Source organism: Diabrotica virgifera, chromosome 2 (assembly GCF_917563875.1).
Source record: "Diabrotica virgifera virgifera chromosome 2, PGI_DIABVI_V3a".
Taxonomy (NCBI): domain Eukaryota; kingdom Metazoa; phylum Arthropoda; class Insecta; order Coleoptera; family Chrysomelidae; genus Diabrotica; species Diabrotica virgifera.
The window spans coordinates 75,691,715-75,711,534 of record NC_065444.1 but is presented as its reverse complement, the minus strand read 5'-3'; the positions used below and the strand labels follow the sequence as shown (position 1 = coordinate 75,711,534).

Below are 19,820 nucleotides of genomic sequence, written 5' to 3'. Positions count from 1 at the left end.
TAGTCTTTCGTTACTTTTTTGGCGGAAAAATAGATGAGCGATTTTGAAGGCTTTCAGAACCCCGGTTCAATTTTTAACCAATTTTTGCAAATATTTAACAAATTATTGCAAAATGTAATGTCATGCAATCCTACTGTCCATATATTATTTGGTAACAAAGGCGGCCTATCTGCAATTTTTTCTAATTATCCGGCCAAGTGATTAACAAACGAATTAAAAATCCATGGCAGATATGATGGAAGTTTAGTCTAGGGTAATACAAACTTTATTATTTGAAAATCAAGATAGATATTTTGAAAATATTAAGTCCAAAAATCTTACTCAGAGACCACAGTTCAAGCCGTCGGTTTCTTCAAATGCTCAAATTATCCTATATTCCAGTACTGCAACTGGTTGGATTTCATGTAGGTACAAAACAATGCCACATGTTGACACATTATTTAACCAACTGAGAATTGAAAATTGAAACCGATTCTGTGAAATTGAAATATGCTACAGATAGATAATTTTGAATAATTAGTTGCTAACATCAGAAACAGCTGAAACTAAAAGATGTTCCGTTATTTCGAAATTGATCATGCCGTTTTTAAGAATTACAATGTCGCAAGAAATACTGATGGCACTCGCCATAGTGTCCTCCATAAAAACTTTAGTTAAAGAAATTTAGAAATTTGGAATAAACGAGGTGATCGAAAGTTTCATCTCAGATAAAAACAGAAGGATTGAGTTTAATTATTGTACTCGTATGAAGTAGGCTTTTTGTAAGTACCTACTTATAGTCCAAGTAGAAGTAATGAAGCTTAAAATAGGACAAAACCTCGCAATTTTTACAGAATGGATCGATTTGCTTGAAAATTTGGGAATAAATAGTGGATAGTCCAAGGATCAAAATCTATATCATGCCGAAAGGCGCTTTTACCATGGGGGTGGTTGCCACCCCATCTCGGCGGTGGAAAATTTTTCATTACATTTTAGTCGTAAAAGTTGGTAAAAACGTTCATTCTAAGCAAAAAATATTCTTTACATTTTTTTGATAAAATTGATAGTTTTCGATTTATTCGCCATCGAAAGTGTTAGTTTTATATCGAAAAAATCAATGTTTTTAATAAGTTTTCTGCTAATAACTCCAAAAGTTTTCGTTTTATCAAAACAACTTTACTTTACAAAAATGTACCTTTCGGAAAATAAACAAAACCGTTTTTTTTTTAATTTTCTTTAAGATCAATAGTAATCGAGCTACCTATACTTTATTATATGTTGGCTCTTCTTCGTCAAATGCTAAATGTTGTAGTTTCAAAGTCAAAAAAACTATGAATTTTTCGAAGACAACTTGTTTGAACTAATTTATAGTAGTTAATTCTGCGGTGCAGAAGGCAAGAGGAAACCACTATTCCTTCCTAAGAGAATTTCCTATGTATATGAGTGATAGACGGAATAGATTGACAATCCGCGTTATCCCACGTCCGGAGTGGGAGATGTGAAATGTGCTACCGGGCACAATGCGATAGGGGACCAGGTCGCAAGTGCGAAATATGCTACTGGAACATCCAATTTTAACAAGATTGTTTCCGAAAGACCCACAAAATAGGAACCTGGAACATACAAGGTTTAGTACAGCATCCTGGAAAACTACATATAGTCGAGAAAGAAATGAAAGATCATGGCGTTTCGATTCTTGGTATAAGTGAAACCCACTGGAAGGAGATAGGACACTTTCGTAGCATTTCCGGAAACATCGTATATTTCTCGGGTAATGAAAATGAAAGCAAAAATGGTGTCGCAATAATAGTTTCCTCAAAACTCCAAAACTCTGTTTGTGGATACGATACAATTAATGATAGAATCATTCACCTTAGGATTCTAGGCTCAACTTGTGTCTTACACATTATACAAGTATATGCCCCTACATCAACAGCAGACGACATAACTGTGGAAAATTTTTACACAACTTTGGAGACAACACTCGACAAAATATCAAACAAAGACATTGTAATGATAATAGGCGACTTCAATGCCAAAATTGGTAGAACTCAGCTTGATCATCATATGAGATTCACCTTGGGTCCTTTTGGTCTTGGGGAAAGAAATGAACGAGGCGATGGATTAATAGAGTTCTGTTGCCAAAGAAAATTGTCTGTAATGAATACCTACTTCCAACACCACCCACGAAGACTCTACACTTGGAAATCCCCGGGCGACAGAACAAGAAATCAGATAGATTTCATAATGATCAATTCAAGGTGGAAGTCCTCAGCTACTAACGCAAAAACTTATCCAGGTGCAAAATGTGGAAGCGACCACCAACTCCTTGTAGCTGTATTCCGAATACGTTTTAAAAACAAACACAAGCCCACTCCTAGAACTTCCGGGTTTACAGAGACTGAACTTTTAACTTTCAAAGAAAGAATAAACCCAGTGTTAACTGGGACAAGTACTACCCCCATAGATGATATCGAGACTTTCTGGGGAGGTTTTAAAAGAGATATATTAGATACAGCTAAGCAAAGTCGCCAACCCATAAAAAACAACAGTCGTAAACCATGGATCAGTGACCAAACATGGAAAATTATAGAACAAAGAAGGCAACTTAAAGTTGACAGTTTTGATTTAAACGACTATCGAAGCTTATCAAGAGAAATCCAAAGAAATTGCCGGAAAGATAAAGACAAATATGTGTCTAAGCCAGGAAGTAGAAATCCACTTACATCGAAATGAAACAAGAGATCTCTTTCAAAAAGTAAGTTACTGGCTCGGGAATTCAAACCCAGAAATTACGCTATAGAGGATGAGACAAGTAATATGGTAAGCGATATGGATGCGGTTCTGGAGACTTGGAAGAAATACTGCACAGAATTCTATAAAGCTGAAACCTCTAACATTAATCATATAACAGCACTGCAAGTCTCAACAATAACCCTAGAACCAGATATTCTAAGGTCTGCAGTCGACGAAGCCATAAAACACCTTAAAAGAAAAAAAATAAAAATATGTATTTAAAATCCCTAAAAAGGGCTGTATCACAAAACGTTTTCGGAATCAATATTCTATCATCAGTGTTATCACAGGTTTACATACTTTAAGCCACCAAAATGTACGGGTAAAAACCCTTAAATTGATTTTAAACAGTTGGGGTTACATTATGTTATCTGATTTTAAAGGATGTTAAAAATATTTTCAGATTAACCCCTGGCATCACATGACATCAACCATATTGGTTGGAAAATTGTAGGTAGAACCTTACATGGCAGAGTTTAGGTGAGTCACCTAAACTTAGAGACTTACAACTTTTTGCATTGTATTTAGGAGTAGGATGACGTCTGTAAAAGACTACAATACAAAAATAGGTGAAAATGCATTATTACATTTTAAAGTGTATAAAACGCATCGAAAAATGGATAAACATGTTAAAATCAGTGTATTAAGGGCCAGATTTTCTATTTCGGGGTATTTGGGGTCACTGAACACGAATTTGCAATCAGAACCGACCTCCGAAGTACCTGGGTGCTCAGGGTTACTGCTAAGGTCGTCATCTAGAGTTTCGAGGGTTTGTTTTTGGCACTTAATTGATGCAAACAAATTACTCGAGATTACTGATATTGTGGAGCAGCAATGACAGAACAATTACATATAATTTAATTTCAATCCATTAAACAGATCGGTGAAGGTCGTTATATCGGATCTTATACTTATACGAAATATACGAAATACTGAGAAATCCGATTCTCGATATGACTACCGGTACTTAAATACAAAAGTAACAAAAGTAATCAAAGTAACGAATATTTTAAATGATTACTTTATACAAAAGTAACGATTTGTAACGAATACTCGAAAGTAACTATCTGAATTCAATAGGATTGTCAGGGCAGACACTCGGTGGTAAGCGGCTATAGGGGAAAGTCGGATAAAATGGCCCCCCTGGGTAAAATGGTCCCCCAACATATTTCTCATAATTTTCATAAACCCATCGTTTAGCTTTCTTTATTATATTCAGTACTACTAGCGACACCTATGTAAGAAGTTGTGAAGATGTGCGAAGCATATTAGGCTAGTTTTAATATAACCTATAAAAACACACGTGATATTGTTAATTTCTTGCTCGCAAAAATTGTGTTTTTAGGCGTTTTAATTAAGGTGATACAGTAGCGATCAACAGGTAGCAAAAACGCGTTCCAAGATTGCGGCTGTAATTTTGAATATTTTTTCGAGATATTTGGCACACGTATTCGTAATATAATAAAGAATGGCGGTACAGAGCCCAATTTGAAAAATATGTTAATATGTGGAAATTACTCTGTAATTAAATACAATATTAAAAAAACGAGCCTGTACCGCTATTAAGAAGAACAAAAAAATACACTTTCTTCAAATAAACTTTTTTATCCGATGCCTAGATTTTGTGTCATTTTGGAACTACTAAAATTTTTTATTTCATTAGTAGTTCCAAAATGACACAAAATCTAGGCATCGGATAAAAAAGTTTATTTGAAGAAAGTGTATTTTTTGTTCTTCTTAATGGCGGTACAGGCTCGTTTTTTTTAATATTGTATTTAATTACAGAGCAATTTCCACATATTAATATATTTTTCAAATTGGGCTCTGTACCGCCATTCTTTATTATATTACGAATACGTGTGCCAAATATCTCGAAAAAATATTAAAAATTACAGCCGCAATCTTGGAACGCGTTTTCGCTACCTGTTGATCACTACTGTTTTCTCTTAAAGTAAGTAGAATTTTTTTTAATGAGTTTAAAAAGGTATTCTTTCTGTTTATATCAGATATGCTACAATTTCTCTAATTATCAGAAGTCACTCATGTAAATTAGTTTTTATATTTGATCAGATTTTGAGGTAAAATGGTCCCTCCATGTTGAGGCAAAATGACCCCGGGGACCATTTTACCCTTGCTTAGCCTATCAAATAAAGTTTTTAGTTATACAGAAATATTTTTTTATAACAATCAAATGTAGTTATATTATCTTTACAGAAATAATGGTTAGAACTTATGTTCGGAAGACGACAAGACAGCAATGGGATTCAAATCCAATGAAACTTGCCTTGGAAAATATTTCTAACGGTACCTATGCCTTTTAAAAGAGCTGCAAGGCTTTATAATCTGCCTTTAAGTACTTTTAAAAGAAAGGCCAAAAATCAAAATGTATTGGTAAGTGAACTAAAAGTAGACTAAGTAGTTTATTTATAAAGGAGATGTCAGAAAATTATCGTTACTTTCTTTTAGGCAACAGGTTATTCGAAAATACTTGGTCGATACAACATTGCCCGAAAAATTGGAGACTTCGTTAATAAGTTTTAGAGATGGAAGACCGACTATTTGGCATGACGAAAAAAAAAAAAAACATTTGTGAAATGGCGTACCCCCTTGCGGAGAGGAATGGTATTAAACACAGGTTTTCTAAAAACAAAAAGTTAGCTGGAACAGCTTGGTTTAGAGATTTTCTAAAGAGACATCCAGAGATTTCTTTTAGAACTCCTGGGACTACCTCAGCTGCAAGGGCGAGAGGCTTTAATAAAGAGGCAGTCGCTAAGTTTTTTCTCTTTTAAATGAAATACAAAATAAAAATAACATAAACCCTATGAGGATATATAATGTGGATGAGTCTGGTATCCAAACGGTCCCTGGCAATTTACCCAAAATTTTAGTACATAAAGGACGGAAACAGGTTGGTTTCCTAACAAGCGCTGAAAGAGGACAAAATGTCATCGTTCTTCTCTGTGTAAATGCTAATATTCCCACACAAACGAAGGAGTAAATTATTATTTCAAGGTGCCCCACTTGGAACACTTTCTCTTTACAACGAATCTGGATACATGAAATCTGACACCTTCATTCTGTTTTCAAAGCATTTCCAACATCATACACAGTGCTCAGTTAAAATAGGGTTCTATATAAATAGGGTCATTCAAGCCACAAATCTGTCAAAGCTATAGAATACTGCAGAGAAAATGGCATTATAAGACACATTGCACGCACGAGATGCAGCCATTGGATGTAGCAGTATTTTCACCTCTAATGACGTATTTTAATGAGGAAATTATTTTATGGCTTAAGGCAAACCCTGGAAAGGTCGTAACTCTGTATAACATAGCTAGCTTGTTTGGAAAATCGTACCGACGAGCTGCCACACTTAACAACGGACACAGTGGATTCGAGAAAACAGGCATTTATCCTTTTAATCCGAACATATTCCCAAATTGGAAAATTAAACCATCGTATACGACAGATCGACCTCTAGTGGAAAATGAAACCATTGATCCCATCTACGGACAAAGAACCCCTTCTCCACAAAGAGATACTTCTTCTCTTGTATGGGCTTTATAAAAATTCGTAATATATCTTTATCAGACGATTCAGAGGAATGGAAAGCTAGTGGACAATCTTCGGATGATGTCAGACTTTTTGGAAACAATCCGGAGGAATTATCGGACAATGAAACTATAGTCACTGCAGCTTCAAATCCGGAAGTTGTTGCTTCAAATCATAAAGTTGACGTTACAAGCTCCGTAGTTGGCAATTCAATCCCAATTTCCGAAATTAGCACTTCAAAACAAAATGAAATTCCATCATCGCTGGACGATACTTTTGTAACTCCATATGACATATTATCCACTACCTCAGGCACCTCCTCAGACAAGGAGTTCAAGTCCTTCGCAAGGATCGACTGTTTTTAACTCCACACCAAATTATTTTTTGATGAAAGCAAAACAAAAAACACCCAAGCCAACTTCACTATCAGCTAGAAAAGCTGTAAGCAAAAAGGTGTTTGGAAAAAAAAAGAAAATAAGAGATTTGATGATGATGAAGATGACGTTGCCTGTATATTTTGCTCGGAATTATTCAGTAAGTCGCAGGCGAAGGAGGTTTGGATCAAGTGCAGTTTGTGCAATAAAAGGTGTCATTTATTGTGTGCAGGTGTAACTGGAAAGCAGACATTGTATATTTGCGATTTTTGTAAATAAAAATGTAGAAATTACGTTTCCTTTACAAAAGAACTATAGGGGCCATTTTACCTCATGGATGGGTTCATTTTACCCTAACCATGGTGTAAAATGGTCCCTTTAAGGCTTTTTAAAAATAATGTTATTTTACTTTTAACTCTATACTTAAATAAAAAATTTTCAAAGAAATATGTTTTATTATACGCAACTTCTTGTCTAATTAAACTGTGCATAAATATTTCGTTTTTTGTTATGTGTAGCCTAAAAAGATGTTAGAGGAACCATTTTGCCTCACTTTCCCCTATATTTATTTCTTTATTAGCACACAAATCCACTTCTCAATTATCATTTTTGCCGGTTACATCTGTTGGAAGTCTGAACTAGAGAAGGTAGACTCGCCTTGTTGCGAAATGTATTATTTAGTACCGCTTGCAACTTATCCGTGCCATTGAGGTATACCCTGAGTGCCAACAAAGAGACAGTCGGACACCGTTATTTCTTTTCGAAAGTAATACGTATTCCTAACGCAATACGGCAACATTGTGAAAACTCACCTACAAATAACCCTTAAAATCAGGTAGCTGGTTCGGCTGGTAGTATTTCATGAGCGTACCGTCGGGTAACATCATGGCATCAAAACCAACGTGCAGTACATCTGTTAATAAACAAAATAAAAAAAGGTGGTTATCTGTGAGAGAAAAGCAAATGATAAAATCGGTTTATGAGGGATTGCGTAGAAGATATCAAGATATGCTTAAAGAGGACGTCGCGGCATTGTGTGGAGATTCAACGAAAGTATCGGCTCGTACGGTTTTCCGAATAATTAAAGGTAAGAAACCTATCCAAAAACCAATCCATAAAGGACGTGCAAAAATTTTATTGGACGATAGTACGAAAAGTATAATCCGAAGAAAAGTTCATGGATTTTATTTGAGGAACGAACTGCCCACTTAAGGATATTCAACGAGCAGTTAATGCAGACGCAGATGATACTTTAAATAAAATATCCATGAGAGTATTACGAAGAACATTACATGAAATGGACTTTCGGTATGTGAAGAGAAGTCGGAAAAGTTTGTTGATCGAGAGAGACGAATTAGTGATATGGCGGAGAAAATATTTGCAAAAAATTCGTGATTTTAGACGACTTAATAAAAAAATTTATTATACGGACGAAACGTGGTTGAATGAGGGTCATACGAAATCGAAAGTATGGTAAGACTTGAATATTAAAAGTGCGCGACAGGCTTTCATTGAGGGACTTTCAACCGGCTTAAAAGCACCTTCGGGTAAAGGAAGACGTCTCATTATAACCCACATTGGAAGTGATTCAGGTTTTTTACAAGGTGGTTTAAATGTGTTTACCTCAATCAAAACGAGCGATTATCATGAGGATATGAATTCGGATGTGTTTGAAAAGTGGTTTTCGTCTATACTGACTCTTGTAGATCCTGGTTCGGTAATTGTAATGGACAACGCACCTTATCACAGCCGTCGTGTGGAAAAAATACCGACTTCTGCATCTCGAAAGGCAGATATAATAGATTGGTTAAGAAGTAAAAATATAGATTTTGATGAATCCATGATAAAGGTTCAATTACTTGATATAGTGCGGGAACATAAGAGTTCATACATCAGATTTGCAGTAGTCGAAATGGCACGTGAGCATGACATCACCGTATAAAGAACTCCACCGTATCATTGTGAATTGAATCCTATCGAGCTGATATGGGCAAAAATAAAAAATGAGGTAGCGCAAAAAAATACAACCTATAAATTAAAAGATGTCAAATTATTATTAGACCAAGCCATACAAAATATAACCGCTTCCAACTGGCAGTCATGCATTACACATACACAGAAAGAAGAAGATAAAATGTGGGACGTAGACACGCGTGTTGATGTTCTTATCGAGCCCATTATCATTACTCCAGGAGAAAACAGTATGTAGTGATAGTGAATTAACAACAGGAAGTGATTCAGAATAAAAATATTTATTTAAATTATATTTATTTATTAATAACTAATAGGTACAGTTCTAGTGATTTTTTGTTGCTACATTCAGAGACTACCTGTGAGATCATTCGTCCTACCTGGTTATAATTTTCTAAGTACTAATAACTTTATTATTATTATTATGGCAAGTTTGTTTTTTACGTACAATTGCAGTTTACATTAGGTTGATGGCTATTGTTATTTTCTGTAAAGCAGTCGATATTTATGTTTGAATATGAATTTTATTTAAAAAAAAATAAATAATGTACATTTTACCTGCTAGAAGTCGATAACAAAGTGACTAAAGTTATTTTGAAACTATTACCTATTTACAAATTCATTCACATTTACTTAAAACTCTCATGTAGAAATCGATTGTAAATAAAAGTTCAAAAGGGAAAAACAAGGTTGTTTCGGGAATTCTATTATTTCCATTTTCATCGTATTTAATCGGAAATTCCCAGCTATTATATTTGTGTCCTTGGAAATTGATCAATTTGAATGCTATGTCGTGTTTAGTTTAAAACGCATATTATGACTAACGAGGGTTTTTCAAAAGATTAATCTGGTCATTCATCTACAGTTTGATGTCTTAATTGTGGAAAATTTTTAAAAAGCAGTGGAAGATATTCTATTGGGGAAATGCGAGGCGATACAATAGTTATTAGATATTCTTACTTTTATTACTAAAAGTTTCGTTTATATTTTTAAGTTATTTTCTTTCTTGTTTGTTATGAATTTAAGATATTTATAAATGATAGGTTTTGTTTATTACAAATTATTACGAACCAGAAGTATATTTGTAACATTTCATTATTATAGGGGAAGAAAGTTTTGGATTTAAAATATAATATAACTTAGCATTTGATATGTTGTAAAATAAAAATGTACATATTTCTTAAACTAAAAAAAATAATATAAATGAATGAAAATATTGTGTGTATATCTGGCTTACACAATTAATTGTTAAGACGTAATATTTTGAATATAATATTTTTACATAACATTTTAACAAAATATATTTAACATAAATTAACAATTTTACGCAAAAATATTTTATGTGCAAGTTCCCTATTATTTCCCTTATTTTAAAAATATACATGCCACCATTGAACTACACGCGTCTCTCATCTCAGACCCCTCGAGGGTCTTTCATTTCTATAAGCGATACCCTGACAATCGTATTGAATTCCGACAGTAGTGCGTGGTAATTTTACTATGGAGAGGTCTAACGACGCTGTGTTGGAATTTTCATCATTGTATAAATTAATCAATTTATCAAAATTTCTACCACCAACATTGGTGGTATACCCCCAATACTCGAGCGGACAAGCTTTATCGGAATTGTCCAGCCGAATTTATTAAAAAGTAAATATTTATTACACAATACAACTCCGCCGGAAGGAAATTCACAAAGGGACATGGAAGTCGCCCGACGGAAAAACAATTAACCAAATAGATCATGTAGTAATAGAAAAAATGGACATGAATTTTATATCAAAAATAAAAAGCATGAGAGGAGCAGAATGCAATTCAGACCATTACCTAGTAAGAGTGACATGCATGAGAAACTGGGGTGCGACCGGGAAGGGAAAAAGGAAAAGAACGGAAGGTAAGAGAAAATACAATTCGACCCTATTGAAAAGTGAAGAAGTAAAAGATAAATATAAAGAGAAAATAGAAATAGAACTGGCAACATGCGCACAAGAAATGGAAATCGAAGAAAGATGGGAGAAAGTAAAAGCATCAGTAATGAAGGCAAATGAGGCAGTTCTAAACAGTACAGTGAGAAAAGGAAAAGTAAATGACTGGTATGATGAAGAATGTGAAAAAGCAGCTGAAGCAGTTAGGAGAGCTAGACAAATAATGCTATTAAAAGAAAATGAGAATAACAGAAATGTATATAGGGACGCAAGAAGGGAAATGAAAAGACAATGTAGGAGAAAGAAGAGAATATCCAAAGAAGATAAGCTAAAGGAAATTGAAGAAAAATTTTAAACTAAAGAAATAAGGTCATTTTACCAAGAAGTTAAAAGAATGGACAAAGGATATCAGAGCCGAAGCATCTATATTAAGAATGAAGAAGGATTACTAATAAGTGAAACAGCGCAGGTGCTAGAAAGATGGAAAAATTATTTCGAAGAGCTATTAAATAATGTTGAAGAGGACGAGTTGGACATAACACAGAACATGGACGAAAACGATACGATAGTGGGGACGCCAACAAAACAAGAGGTAATGAATATAATCAGCCAACATAAAAACAACAAAAGTCCAGGAGCGACAGAAATAACAGCTGAAATGTTAAAGGCAGGAGGAGAACAACTGTACGAACAACTATATTGGCTGGTGAAAAAGATATGGGAAGAGAAAAAAATGCCAAATGACTGGATGCTGGCTAGAATCTGCCCCATACATAAAAAAGGAGATAAACAAACATGTGAAAATTATAGGGGAATAGCACTCCTAGAGACAGGGTATAAGATAATAGCACAATGCATACGTGGAAGACTGAACGAATACATGGAGGATACTGTGGGAGAGTACCAGGCAGGCTTTCGATCCAACCGTTCGGTAACAGACCAGATTTTCACGCTAAAAGAATTACAAGCAAATTGCTATGAGTACAAAACGACCCTGTATGCGCTGTTCGTAGATTTCAAACAGGCATATGATCGTGTAAATAGAAAAGAAATGTATCGTGCTCTGAAACAACTACAAATCCCCAAAAAATTGATTAGCTTGATTGAAATGACGTTGGCAAAAACGAAAAGAGAAGTAGTGTGGAAAGACATCTCAGAGGACTTCTAAATCAAACAAGGACTCAGGCAGGGTGACCCGATGTCAACCACGTTGTTCAATCTTGTTCTTGAAGTAATAATGAGGAATTGCAGCATAAAAATGAAAGAAACCATATTTAAAAACGAACATCAATGTATTGCTTTTGCGGATGATCTAACAATATTAGCAAAATCAAAGAAAGAATTGAAAAGAATTGTGAAAAAGATAGAAAAAGAAGCAAATAGGTTTGGTCTAAAGATAAATGAAAAGAAAACTAAATACATGATAATGGGTGATATACAGCAAGACAATGAAGAGTTTATAAAAATACAAGGGGAGAAAGAATACATATACAGTTTTGACAGAGTGGAAGAGTTTACTTACCTTGGTGTGAAAGTAAAGGAAAATGGACATGAAGATAAAGAAATAGAATCAAGAATTACAAAAGGCAACCAGAAATACGGAATGCTGAGATCCTTAATGAAGTCGATGTTTGTTTCAAGAAAAACAAAAGAAAGAATTTACAAGACAGTGATTAGAGCTACGGTTGTATATGGAGCTGAATTACGGGTTTTAAGAAAGGCAGATGAAGAAAGATTAGAAAGATGGGAAAGGAAAATTCTCCGATCAATTTACGGCGGCATAAATACACAAATGGGATGGAGAAGAAGGACAAATAAAGAGTTGGAAGAGCTGTATACCGAACCAAAAATCACCGCAATAATAAAGGCGCATAGAATAAGATGGCTGGGACATGTGCAAAGATTGGAAAACCATAGAATGACCAGGATGATACTGAACAGGAAACCAGTAGGGAAAAAAAGGAAAGGAAGACCCCGTAAAAGATGGTTTGACAGCGTCCAAGCAGATTTACGAGAATTAAAAATAGATAACTGGAGAAACAAGGTATTAGACCGAAAAGAATGGAGAGGAGTGGTAAGAAGAGCACAAGAGAAATTGGAACAGAATAATGTGCCATGAATTGTAAAATGAGAGCTACATACAGGGTGAGTTTTTAGTGCGGGATCGGTCGATAATTCCATAATGTTATAGAATATCGAAAAAAGTTATTTAGAAAAAATGTAGGCAATGATATTCTCCACGCTTGGAAAATATGTTCATTTCTACAGGGTGATCAATAACAGCGTGGCATATTAAACATATAATTTTTTAAATGGGACACCCTATATATTTTTTCATATTTATATTCCCCTCATAATTCTTGTTCATATAATATAGGGTTTTGCATTACTATACAGAGTATTTAACAAGTTATGACCATTTTTATTTCGAAATCACTATGAGATTAACACCCTGTATATAAAGAAATAATTTATAGACCATAATTTGTTTTATGTAGTAATATAAACAATATACTGTAGTTTTTAAATTAAGTCCAATTGAAATCACTGACCAATGTTTGTATACAGGGTGAACTACAAAACCCAATTACGATTTTCTCTATTTTTTTAAATAGATCACCCTATATTTTATTTTTCAAAAATATCGTATATATTATACTCTTTCATTTTTATATAGCGTTCCCTATACCTAAACTTATTACTTTCGGAGATATTTTTAGTTTTCTTCAACTTTCGGGAATACATTCAATTTTTCTAGTAGAAATAAGTTGGTATTGAATGATAATTAAACAAAATTATTTTTATTCAATAAATAACTAACACAAAATATAAACCACATCAATATGCAATGAATGTATCAATAAATGTGATATTAAGGAGTTATCATATTTCCCTATATACAAGAATCATAAAATTCCTACAAAAAAATATAGGTATCTTGTGTATAATAAAATTACAAGATTATTTTTATTTAATAAACAACTCACACAAAACATAAATCAAAACAATATACAACTAATTTAATAGTTTTTAGATTATTATATCAACAGCATTCTAAGCCAAGAAGTTTTTAGTAACACATTCCTAATTGCAGATTGTGACCCGCAGTTATTAATAATATAATTTTCATATTAAATTTCATTAATATGCATAAAGAAATCCCTACTTTGATAACACTCAAACTAGATGATCTATAAATGTTTAAGGTGATATAGTTAGAGATTATGTGATTGGTCCACATTTTTTGACGGTTGAGGTTTTTATACGACGGTGCTCCAGTTCTTCCAAAATTGATTTTTCTCAAGTGGGGCTATATTAAAAACCTTGTATAACAGAAGCATCCAACAACGCTTAATGATATGAAAAATAGAATAAAAGAAGCTTTTAATAATATTGACTTACAAAGAAATGTGGCTCGGTCATTTGAATATCGGTTACAAAATTGCATAGACGTCTAAAGTGGTCATTTTCAACATTTACTTTAGATTTATATCCTTAACATCACATTAATTGATAAATTCATTAAATTTTGTTAAGGTTAATTATTTTTTTGTTAGTTATTTATTGAATGAAAATATTTGTTATATTATTACATAATACTTATTTGTTAAGTTATTTATATTTATAAGAATTGAATGTATTCCCGGCAAATGAAGAAAACTAAAAATATCTCAAAAACTAATAAGTTTAGGTATAGGAGATGCTATATAAAAATGAAAGAGTATCATAAATACAATATTTTAAAAAAAAATAAAATCTAGGGTGATCTATTAAAAAAAAATTGAGGAAATCGTAAATTTGTTTTGTAGTTTAACAGTGCTTATAAAAATGAATGTTCTACTGAAAAATTCTTGGCTTAGAATGCTGTTGATATACCAATCTAAAAACTGTTACATCAGCTGTATATTGCTTTGATTTATGTTTTATGTAAGTTATTTATTGAAAAAAATTATCTTGTTATATTATTATATACAACAAAAATTTTTTTTTAGGAATTTTACGATTCTTGTATATTAGGGATATATGATAATTTCTTAATATCACATTTATTGGTATATTTACTGCATATTGCTATGGTTTATATTTTGTGTTAGTTATTTATCTAATAAAAATAATTTTGTTTAATTATTACTCAATATTAACTACTAGAAAAATTGAATGTATTCCCGAAATTTGAGGAAAACTAAAAATATCTCGGAAAGTAATCAGTTTAGATATAGGGAATGCTATATAAAAATGAAAGAGTATATTAAATACAATAATGTTGAAAAATAAAATATAGGGTGATCCATTTAAAAAAATACAGAAAATCGTAATTTGGTTTTGTAGTTCACCCTGTATACAAATATTCGTCAATGATGTGAATTGGGCTTAATTTAAAAACTACAGTATATTGTTTATCTTATTACATAAAAGAAATTATTGTCTACGAATTACTTCTTTATATACAGGGTGTTAATCTCATAGTGATTTCGAAATAAAAATGGTCATAACTTGTTAAATACTCTGTATAGTAATGCAAAACCCTATATTATATGAACAAGAATTATGAGGGGAATATAAATATGAAAAAATATATAGGGTGTCCCATTTAAAAAATTATATGTTTGATATACCACGCAGTTACTGATCACCCTGTAGAAATGGACATATTTTCCAAGCGTGGAAAATATCATTGTCTACATTTTTTTTTAAATAACTTTTCTCGATATTTTATACCATAATGGAGTTATCGACCGATCCCGCACTAAAAACTCACCCTGTATATGTATATATTTATATGATGTATTTTTTAAATAGACAAATTAATATTGTACATTTTATATATGTATAATAAAAAAAATGTAATTGTGTTTTTCACGCCCAGGGCCTACATGGCCTGTTGAGCAAAATAAATAAATAAATAAATATTTATTAGTTTCACATTTCACAGTAATGTGGGGTACCTATAGGACTTTTTTTCTTTTCACTATTATATATTTTCTATTTCTCTTCACCGAGGAAAACTGGTGAAGCGTGCTACACCACACTCCATCGAATCCCGGCTTTATATCTAAGAATAATGCATATTATTATTGTTTACTTACTTTTATATGTTTCATTTCTTTGGCTAAGTCTATAACTAATTTGGTACTATATACATTGGCATGTAATGCACTGATGATGCTTTCATTGAATTTGATTGTTGCTCCCATGTGGATAATTACGTTAACTTTTGAAATTAAAAGCTGTCTATCTGACTCTGATAATCCCAAATGCGGTAGCATTAAGTCTCCGGATATAGCTTGTACTCGATGTCTGAATTTGGATTTTTCTGATTTAAGTCTTTTAAAAACCTGAAAAATATATTCTTAGTATAGGTACTTAAAAGGTTCAAAAGATATTCTATAATATCGATTATAGGGAAAAAGTATCTGTAACATCCCACATAACAATTTCATGTTCTTAGTAGATTCATTGAACATACTTTTCAAAAAAATTATATACTGAGAATATGCGTAATTACCATTGCGAATGTGCAGAGAAGATACTGAGTATATATTACAGTACTTAAAAGTTCTATGTATATACTTAGAATGTACTACCGCACTTCTTTTCAGTATATATACCAAGAACATACTTTTTATAACATTCCAAGGACGTGCTATAAACCTTCTATTTATATACTTAAAACGTACTACCGCACATCTTTTTAGTTATACCAAGACCGTACTTTTTAGAATATTCCAAGGAAGTGCTATAAACCTTCTATTTATATACTTAGAACGTACTACCACCGAACACCGGTAGTACTACCGCACATCTTTGTATGGGAAGAATTTATATTTTTAAGAATATTCTAAGAAAGTGCTATCAAGTGCTATATTGATCAGAAGTATGTTTTCAGCATCACCTAATCTCATCCTAGGTTCTACTGGTTCTACCAAATACCTATTATATTTACATATTTCAATTGCAACTGAGAATGTAGTACCTACATTCTACAATATTACTTAAAAAAGTAAGTACATATTTATAAATTTTAGTTTTATATAAAGTAATATATAATATTTAGCTAAACTAAACTATGTATAAGTAACTAAAATTTATATACTATTTATGTACTTACCTATTACCTACTATTTAAGTAATATTTAGTTACGAAAATAGATACTTTGAAGCACCGCAAACAAAACAAAAAGATTATGTATGTTCTTTAGTCCTAGTACTTTATCATTCGTCTTCATCCTTAACACTGCATAGATACAAATAATGCCTGTTTTCGTTTTCATATTTTACCATTTTTCCTATCAATGATCCATTCAGGTAAGAAATGGTCAGAATAAGACGATATGCATTGTGGAATAACAACATCGGTGGTTAGTGTTGCCAAACGGAGAGAAATTTCCCTTTTTGTGGGAATTTTCAACATAAAAGGTGATAAAAGGAAAAAGTTAACTCAAAATGAAATTTTTGTTCCAGTCCAAATTGTAAAATATTAAAAAAAATCAAAATATTTGAAAATAATTAAACATATCTTCTCAGATTTTGTAAAAAGGAGGGAATTTTTTTTTAAAGTGGGAAATTTTAAGGTAAGGAAAAGCTTACTCGACGGTTGGCAACACCAAAGCCTTTGGTTGTGGATTTTGGCACGTTTTGGTTCATATTGAATTGAATGTACTTAAATTCAAATTCCAACGATGTAAAAATACTCATGATAAACTCGAAATGGTAAAGTCATTTTTATTATGAAAACGAATTTTGATAATAAACGTTAATACAATTAACATTTAAACTTTTTTACCATACAACAATTTTAAAATGAAATTCGTCCAACACTACTTACATACATAAATTTTATTAATTATTCTAAAAAATAACCAAGTTGATAATCTATAAAGCTAATATTATACTTCTTATACATACATATTATTTTTAAGATATTTTAAAGTATCTATGTACTTATAAGCATGTGTTAAGAATGTAATTATAAGTATGTGTTATATTCCGAGATACTACGTACACGAATGTACTCAGTATATTCGGTACGAGAATATTCTTTGAAGTATATGCAAAGAACATGAAATTTCCAATGTTTTTTAAGTACATGTTATGCTTGTACTACGCATATACTAAAAAGAATATACTCCGACGAATGTTGGTAGTATATGCTTTGAACATGATGCGAACATCATTGTTATGTGGGATTCGTAAATTCTAAATAAGATTTCACCTAATTGGTGTTGCAATATTAATGTTTGGTGCAAAGAGTCACGAATAACTCACAAATTAAAGCAATTAAGTATAGTGAATTCGAGATTCAAATATCTGGGTGTCGAAATATGCAGTTATGGGAACGTTAAAGAGAGCGTCCGAAAGCAAGCAAATAAAGCTAATTACGTGTCAGGATGTCTGAGGGATGTCATCTGGAGAAATAAAGAGGCTGGAAGAAAATCACGTATATACAAATCATGAGTAAAGTAAGACTGATCATGACGTACGCGATATAAATCAGATGTGACACAGCAGAAAGCAAGAGGATACTGAGAATATCAGAAATGAAAATGTTGAGGTCAATAACTGGGAAAACACTGAGAGGAGAATACCAAACGACAGAATAAGAGATCTCTGTAACATACAAGACATAGTAGACAGAGAAGACGAGAGTGGAATCAGCATGTGACGAGAATGGACAGCGAGAGAATAGCCTGTATAGCCAAAGATTCAAAGCCAACAGGCAAGATACCAATAGGAAGGCCCTTTAAAAGTTGGCGAGATAGCTGGCAGTCAACATCACAGCCACGAATATAAGCTCAAAATCGGTTAAGAACATGTCAAGATGCCTAATATAAGAAGAAAAAGAAAAAGAAGAAGAAGAAGAAGAAGGTAAAAACATTTAATTACAACACTAAAATACTAGGATATTTTATTAAAGAAATCTCAGAAAATACTCATTCGAAGTTTCGACCAATCCTCTAATCATTAGATATATATTAGACCATATCAAAAATAGTTTGAACAAATAGATTTTTTGATGTCAAATCTCTACAATTCAAATTCTTCTACAATGTAAAATTGTTTTATAGACCACTGAAAAACCACGAAGGAACAAGCAAATAAAGCTATGACAGTGAAAATAATATCGCAATAGACAACTACAACTACACAATCGAACGTGTGGTTGCCTTAATGCCTTCCCATATCTGGTCATAGAAATCAATCAAAATAATTCCATAAATATTTCCAGTGTTAATCGTACATACTATGCTAATGAAAGATTGATGACATTAAAATTATTTAACTATTAGACCAAAGAAAAAAATTAGTATCTACAGAACATTAATTAGACCCGTAGAAACCTATGGTCGTGAGATCTTGGTACTGACAAAAAAGATGAAGCGCAACTCAGAACATTCGAGAGATAGACATTGAGAGAACTATGTATGTATACGGCCCGGTGCGTGAAGTATCAGGAGAAATGACGAGATTAATGAATTGTGAACAACAGAAAAGAATGGATAAATTTCATTACAAGCTGGACGCACCTCCCACGACACTTAACTGTAGAACTGGAACGATGGTGATTTCAAGGTAAATAATGCGCACTGTGGTTCTAGGATAACTACAACAAAAGACAAAGAACAACGAAAATCAAAGAAATATTAACTACACGAGAAAAAAAGGTGATAGACGAATTTATCTATTGGTAGACCAACATATGGCTTACTACAGAGGCAATGAAAACAATACTAACTATAAAATGGGTTTTAAATAAAAAGAAATTCCCCTTGACTGATATAATAAATGGAACATCAAATTCGGTCGCCTATCTCATCCTAAAAAGTAAGAGAGTAATCTTAAATATCGTGCAAGCCATAAATAAGACCAGGGATAAATAAATAAATAAATATATAAATAAAAAATGCTTACTACAGGGATGCTATTGGAATATGTTTTTGTAATGTTCATATAAACCACCCTTTAGGTTGTTATTTAAAATGTTTATAAAAAAAATTAAGTAGGTTGTTGTTGATAAAAATGAAAGTAGTAGTTGTTGAATAAATAAAAAGCAGTTTTGATGAAAAGTCAAATCTCTAGTTCTAAATTCTAGTTCTAAATATATAAAGCTTACAAATTGCAAGGCTCAACTGTTTATATGTATTCGTGTTATATCTTGCTATTTGTCATTTAATTTATGTTTTAATTTTTAATCATACTTAACCTGACCCAATTAATCTCATTT

The 19,820-nt window shown here is 32.4% G+C and overlaps 1 protein-coding gene across 3 annotated transcripts in view; it reads right to left on the bottom strand.

Annotated features, from left to right (window-relative positions):
• Positions 1 to 19,820, bottom strand: part of LOC126880111 (fatty acyl-CoA reductase wat-like) — a 136,980-nt gene that overhangs the window by 74,874 nt on the left and 42,286 nt on the right. For all 3 annotated transcript variants that reach the window (XM_050643806.1, XM_050643808.1, XM_050643807.1), the window contains one exon: positions 15,685 to 15,933. In XM_050643806.1, coding sequence (XP_050499763.1) covers positions 15,685 to 15,933 — 249 coding nt within the window. The remainder of the gene's footprint in view (positions 1 to 15,684; positions 15,934 to 19,820) is intronic.